Source organism: Camellia sinensis, chromosome 12 (assembly GCF_055761805.1).
Source record: "Camellia sinensis isolate YWXY chromosome 12, ASM5576180v1, whole genome shotgun sequence".
Lineage (NCBI taxonomy): Eukaryota > Viridiplantae > Streptophyta > Magnoliopsida > Ericales > Theaceae > Camellia > Camellia sinensis.
The window spans coordinates 133,008,154-133,015,331 of NC_138972.1; the positions used below are offsets into that span (position 1 = coordinate 133,008,154).

Sequence of the window (7,178 nt, forward strand, 5' to 3'; positions counted from 1 at the left end):
TGTATGTATTTGACAAATCCAATAAAATATTTTCATGCAACAGTTTCAGAAATATGTTCATGAATGCAACACATTATACAGTAAAATTTCAGGGATCTATAGTAACAGAGCATTTGTACCATCTAATCATCACTTTGACAAAAACAACAGCAAGATAGCAGTTTAAATTGATTACAATAACATCAATAATCACAGGTTATTGACTGATAATTGTAACAAGCTTGAAACTTAAAAATTATGCTATTTTAATGATTGGGACAATGAAGTGTGTGTTTGATATATAGCAGGTAAAGCCAATAAAGGACAAGAAAGCAGTAGAAACTTCAAACTACCAAATTGAGAACTGTTAAGGTCTCCCATTGGCAACACTGAAATGGCAACTAAAGTTTTAAACTACCAAATTGAGAACTGTTAAGGTCTCCCATTGGCAACACTGAAATGGCAACTAAAGTTTTGCAAACGCCAAACAAAAAGAAGAAACTGAAACAAACAATTTCAAGAAACAGAGCCACACTTGCTTTCTTGCATGGTTTGTAAGATCAAGGCATCAAACATAGAAGCAAAAACAAAAAAGAACTATATGCTTTGAAGCATTACATTACTAAACCTAGATATGATGTTCAACAATGTACAAATAAGTCAGTCTTAGGAAGGTAGTAGCAATGCTGACAAAATAGTAATTATGGGTTTAGGCCAATGTTGTCAAATTTGATTTGGAAGGTCCATGTTTGATAAGCCATTTACACTACATGATCCCTTTTCTTTTTTATCAAATATGACGCTGTTGGCTCAAACCCAAATTACCACTTCACTATTCTACAAACTAACTTCTCCAAATATGTGTCTGCCAACAGCTCTGCATCACATAGTTACCAGAAAACTCTCTTCAATAAAGGAAGTTTTTTTCTAGAATGGAGGTGAAACTCTACTGAAATTTTAAGAGAAACTTCTATGAAATGTTCTCAAGACATTTCAAAAACTCTAGTATAATTTAAAGAAACTTAACAAAAACTCATTAAAAATGATAAGGAAATTCTCTAAAAATGAGTGTCATAATTTTTACAATTTTTTATGGTCGGAAATCTTATTTGTTAGCAATTATATAATTGTTCTAGTATGTTTCTATAGATATTGTGTAGCATTAGTATTTTAATATTTTATATTATTATTTTTAGGAATTTTAAATTTTATTTTATTTATAAATATCTTGTTGAATTTTTATCATTTAGCATCTCTTGTTTTGCATAATACTTTTGGATCACATTTCCGATTTTCATATCATTTCTTGCTTTTATTTCCCATACTGGTAAACTATAATCTCTCCAATTGCTTACATGTTATATAAAATTTTAATTCTCCTGGCTGCTACAAACAACATTTCAGTCAGCTAGCTAGTCACTTGAGTTTGAAATTTCAGAATTGAAATTCTGAGCTCATCAGAACAAGAAATTATCAATATATCAGATTTGAAGTCTCATGACTTCTTTTTCTCGAATACAAGTTCACGTGAATCTTTTAGTTAAGATAGAATACAATGATAATGAGATTGAGATGCTAAAATAACAACTTTTAAGTGCACTTGTTCATAGAAAGAGAGAGAAATGCTTAACTGGGAGGTAGAACAGAAAAAGTCAACACAGCAAGTGACAGTTTAAACTTCCATTAATATTTAGATTTATCATTTATCCTGATTTACAATAAAATTAAGCCACAGCTACTACTTTAGATCATAAATCAAACACACTCTTTAAAATACAAAGAAATCAACTGCACTCTAATGAGGCCAAGTTCCAAATCTCTGCTAAGGTGTAAGAAAACCTAACACAGCCGCATATCAATGAAAGGTTATTATGTTTTTTCATTGCTCTATAGGACTAGTTACAACAATACCTCTTCGACAGTAAGGGCAATCCCCACAAGTCCGAACCCAGGGATCCAAACAGCAGGAGTGGAATTTATGCCCGCATGGCAAACATATCAGCTCATCTCCTTCCAGGAAACTCTCCAGACATATACCACATTCTCGTGATGCCCTTGACTTTTCTGCTTCATCACTGCATTCGGTATTGCTGAAAACCTCCATCTGCAAACAGCCCAGGGCCTCCTGAGTGAGTCCAGGTGGTCTATTGCTAATTTCTTGTGGCCCTAAAAGCTGGTCAGTTTGAGACATTGGATCAGTATAGAGGATGTCTCCAGATAACCATTCCCTCGAAGTTTCAGTCTCCAAGTCTCCTGCAACAATAAGCCTAAAAGCATCCCAAAATGTGAGATCACTGCGATTGATGCCTGATGAAGCCGTGTTGCTTTGCCTATAATAATAAACAACACAAACAACCAATTACCCAGCATATCAATGCAAGAGAGAATGCAAGTTGTAATTCACATATTCTGAATCAATTTGTTAGAAAAGGATTAACTATTTTCAAGGAACTATTTATAGTATGATTTTGCTTCTAGATTGAGTACTGCATCAGGCTTGTGCCAAAGAGCGGCCCATACGCAGTATTTTAACAACAAAATTCAATCAGGTCATGTAACCCCAACAGAAGCTACTATTACTACTAGTCTACTACTGTACTACTACAGGTCAAGAAAATCATAACCCAAGATAGTAAACATGGTGCAAGCCCAAAAGACAGTAACTCTACTGTGCCAGTTCACACAAAAGTAGACTTGGAAAAGCAGCAGCATCCAGGGGACACCAAGTTTTTTATCAACCTCCCTCAAGGAGCAAAATTACCTAATAGCTTGTGCAAGAGGGTAGTCAAAGAAGAGAAGAGAACAGTTTATCATCTCAACCAAATGCTTGGGGGCACAAGTTTAAGTTCATTTCAGAACTTCAAACTTTTGATGGCCTCATGGGCTATATATTTTTAGAAGGGACCTTGAGGAACAAATTTCTTGTCTAGGGAATAGAGGAAAAGAATTGGAGCTTTTCCTTAACGAGAGAAAGAAATCCTAGACAAAAATCATGGTTTCAAATCTTAGAAGAAACAGACATATTCAGCAAGTCGGTGAGAAAAAGAAACAGCCTAAAGCTTCAAACTCTTGGGATCACATCTGGAGTTGTAACATTGTTCACCCGTATTTTATAGTGAGGCATTTAACTATGAAAGATTAGGTACAGCCCAAATACATGATGGAGAAAAAAGATTAAGAAGTTTAACCTGTCTCCAGATAGAGATACACCTCTCAATCTTTCAAGAAGCCTTTCCCTTGCAAGTAGCACAGCTCCAGGAAGCCTCTCATTCCCATTGAGCCTGAGCCTATTGCGCAAGGCATTAACATTATCTGAATTGATAATGTTTTCTGAAGAAGATTGGCTGCTACCTTCATCGAGTTGAACTGTATCACGCTCCTGAGCATGCCAAAATGTGAAATAATAATGAGCGTAAAGCTGTCTAGTTTTCCACAATGATTAACATAAGCACAAACAGTGTGTGTTCCTTCCACACAATTCATGGCAAAATATTTCTTTAGCTTGTTTCCAAGGTGTAAACTTTGGTTTCTAAATAGGCACACTATAATGCAAGGAGAAACTTCTACCCATGCTCAGAGTTTTATCTTTATACAGTCGGTCCCAAGTCTAGATAAAGGAGTTACAGCAGGTAGCTAAATAACTTTATTCATCTCCTATAGACATGAACCCTGAGAACATTCGAGTTGTAGCACCCTAAGTAGTAGGGACAAGGCTTTGTTGAGTTGAATATAATGCGACAATCTTTTGACAAATCCTAATAACCAAGCTATAAGAAAGATCATGCCACGCTTCATATGATTATTTTTTGACAAATCTTAATCAGCAAGCTATAGGAAAGTTCACGCCATGCTTCATATGATTCTCTTTTGACAAATCTTAATCAACAAGCTCTAGGAAAGTTCATGCCATGCTTCATACAGTTTGTGTTTCACTTGACATGACCTATTCAGCTGTTAAAATGATCTATGAATTAGCCTAGCCCCTAGGGTTTTGAATTTCTTAAATTACCAATAAAAAATGGTCTGTGAATTTGGTGGCTATTTTGTTACCGACGAAAGTGCCAAAGTTAAACTAATACTTAAGTGGAAAAATGGCAATAAGCCATGTACAATCCATTCAATAAGTAATGAAATTTCCAGATTACAAAAAGAACAAGCGAATTTGTAAGATTATACCTACAATTACATTACATAAAATAACCAAAAGTAATAATAATAAGGGTAAACTACCAATAATTCCTAATAGTTGGACTTAATTCTCATCAAGTCCTATTGAAAATAAATCTTAATAAAATCATTGCTAAAAATAATTTTTTGTGACAATTTTTTCATGTCACTAAAAAATTAACTGACTTTTTTGTTACATGTTTTATAAATTGTCGCTAAAACTTATAACTAAAACTTATAATTAGTGATATTTTTGTGAGATAAATTTTTCAACTGTCGCTGAAAATTAAAAATTAGTGACTTTTTTAGACAATTTTTTATGACAAAATTTTAAACTGTCGCTGAAATTAATAATTAGTAACACTTTTTAAATAGTATTTGATAAAAAACTCCATTAATTATCATATGCTCCACCTATTAGACATACACGTAAGTTCCCTAATAATAATCAAATTCTATAGACAAGCCCCTCAATTTGCACACACTACTCTGTCACACTACAATTGCTATGAAACACAAAATATACTTGCCAAGGGATCTCGTAATTGAAGAATTTAGAAGACTGAGAACTCACAAGATGAGAAGAGCGATGATGAGACGATTGCCTGATGATGTGTGGAGACCGAGGGAGAGGTTCAAAGCCGTCCAGATCGTGACGATCACGACGAGAGTTGCTATGATGTTGTTGGTGGTGGCGGCGGCGGCGGCGATTGCCTTGAGTCTGGTGATGGAAGGTGGAACTCCGATCAAGAGATGAATCGAGCCCTGAATCGATACCAGTATTTCGGCCGACGAAACGCGACCTCCTGTTGTAGAACAGCTCCGAAGCTCTCGTCATGCACAACAATAACAACACCACACAAACAAAACCTCTTTCCTTTCTGCAATTCTATTCGATTCGATGCTTCAGAACAAATATGAATCAAATTCGATACAAAAAAAAAAAAAAAAAAAAAAAAAGAGGAAGCAGAGGAGAGTAGTCGTACCTTCCAAGAAACCGCAACAGAGAGAGAGAGAGAGTATTTCGAGAGAGAGGGAGAGTATTTCTAGAGAGAGAGAGGGGGGGTTGAGGTATGTGGACAATTGAACTTGAGTGTTACTGGTTATGGCTGAAGAAGTCTAGAAGAGAAAAGAAGAGGAGAGAGAAAAAAGAAAGTTCGAAATCGAAAGAGGGGTACAGTTATAATGATGGACAGGTTTGTGATGATGGACAGTTGTGATGATATTTTTCGCAAAAGTCCAAGGTACCGTTTGTTTGGGGTTATGGGGAAGGGATTTGATTTGATAGTGAGGAAGGGATTGAGAATGTGTTATTTATTTTAAGAAATAGGGAAGTGATTAGTAATTCCTTGGTATTAGTAAGAAAGAAAAAGGAGGATTGATAAGGAGGAGGTAGAGATAGTATTGGAAAAATAGTTAGGGGATTAAATTTTTTTTTATTTTTTATATATTGAAATTTTTTTTATTAAATGTAATGTTTAATTTTTTATATTTTTTTATTTGTTTTATTATTTTATATAAAAATAATTTAGCAATTCCTCACTATCAATCCTCTCACTATCAATGATCTCCATTCTATCTCTGAAAACAAATGGGGTCCAAGTGCGTTCTTAGTTGTTCGCGGTATTGAATATAAAAAACAACAATGCTAGAGGGGTCATAATTTTTGTGGCCATAATAGCTCAAAATTGTCAAAACGACGTCGTTTTGGGTGCAAAACATGCCAAAACGACGTCGTTTTGGGTGCAAAACATGCCAAAACGACGTCGTTTTGACAGTTTTGAGCCATTGTGGTCACAAAAATTGTGGCCCTCAAATATTTTCCTATAAAAAATGTTAGAAATTTAAAAATTGTATTAAATTTTTTATTAAATATCTTTTATAATGTGAATTTGATATATTAAGGGGTTGTTTGGGATGATCTAAATAAATGTATTTTTTGACTTTTTATGAAATATGGGTTGGATTTGAGTTGGGTTTGAAATGATATGTTAGAGATGTGATGTGATTTAAATAAGATGATATGACTTAAATAAGATAGTGACTTTTTGACTTTTTTGAAACTTACCAAACCAGTCCTAAATATTATAAATTTTAAAAATTTTATCAAATATTTTACATGTGGTAAGATTAACATAAATCACACACTTATATAAGATATTTAGGTCTTGTTTGTCATAACTTAAAAAAATCAAAAAGTTACTATCCTATTTAAATCACATCATCTTATTTAAGTCACATCACTTCAAACCTAACACATATTTCATAAAAAGTCAAAACGTGTACTTATTTACAACATTTCAAAAAATCCCATAATAAAAATTTTAATAGAAGTTTTGGATACTAACATTACTAATGAGATATTTGAGTAGGAAAAATGTTTGATGATCTGAATTTTTATAACTTAAATGTATCAAAATAACATCATTTTATACTTAAAATGACATCATTTAAATGTTTCCAGCCATTCGAACCATCATTTTTCGGGTCTCTTTATCATTGTTGTTTGAGCGGAGGTGTGTGGGGCCCAATTGACATTAATTAGTTGTTGTCTTGTCTGAAACACATAATGGCGTTTGTTACTTGGGCCCTAAGAAGGTTGGAAGTTCAGCCCAGTCTGTGCATGGGTTGGGCTTCATGTGGAAGTTCATTTGAATGGGCGTTGAAATTTTGGGACAGTTTTTACTTCAACAATTATTCATCCCACTAATTTGAGAGGATTAATGGACCACTAATAAGATGAAAATTAAAAAAAAAAACCCATCATGTGAGACCCACATCATTTTAGAGCTATTAGTATTCCTCTTTTTAGTGGTCTCACTCATTTTTATTTTTACTTTTAGCTTGTTCACTTTAAAAAAAAAAAGAAAAAAAAAGAAAAAAAGTAGAGAATCGATCAACCCAATTCCATTTTGAATGCTCAAACTCAGTGATGAAGACTATCTGCACATCTCAAACAAACAAACATTAAAAAAAAAGAAAAAAAAAAGGTTAAATTGTATTTTAATCATGGATTTAAGTAGAGATTTGGA

General features: G+C 33.7%; 1 protein-coding gene across 1 annotated transcript; it reads right to left on the bottom strand.

Annotated features, from left to right (window-relative positions):
- Nucleotides 1-1,644: 1,644 nt before the first annotated feature.
- On the bottom strand, nt 1,645-5,210 carry LOC114259568 (putative E3 ubiquitin-protein ligase RHY1A). The gene is made up of 5 exons (XM_082899910.1): nt 5,195-5,210; nt 5,133-5,164; nt 4,721-5,035; nt 3,168-3,358; nt 1,645-2,309 (listed from the first exon to the last, which is right to left on the bottom strand). The coding sequence occupies exons 3-5, from the start codon at nt 4,982-4,984 to the stop codon at nt 1,859-1,861; spliced, it is 906 nt and encodes a 301-aa protein (XP_082756036.1). The 5' UTR covers nt 4,985-5,035; nt 5,133-5,164; nt 5,195-5,210; the 3' UTR covers nt 1,645-1,858.
- Between the last annotated feature and the right edge of the window lie 1,968 nt (nt 5,211-7,178).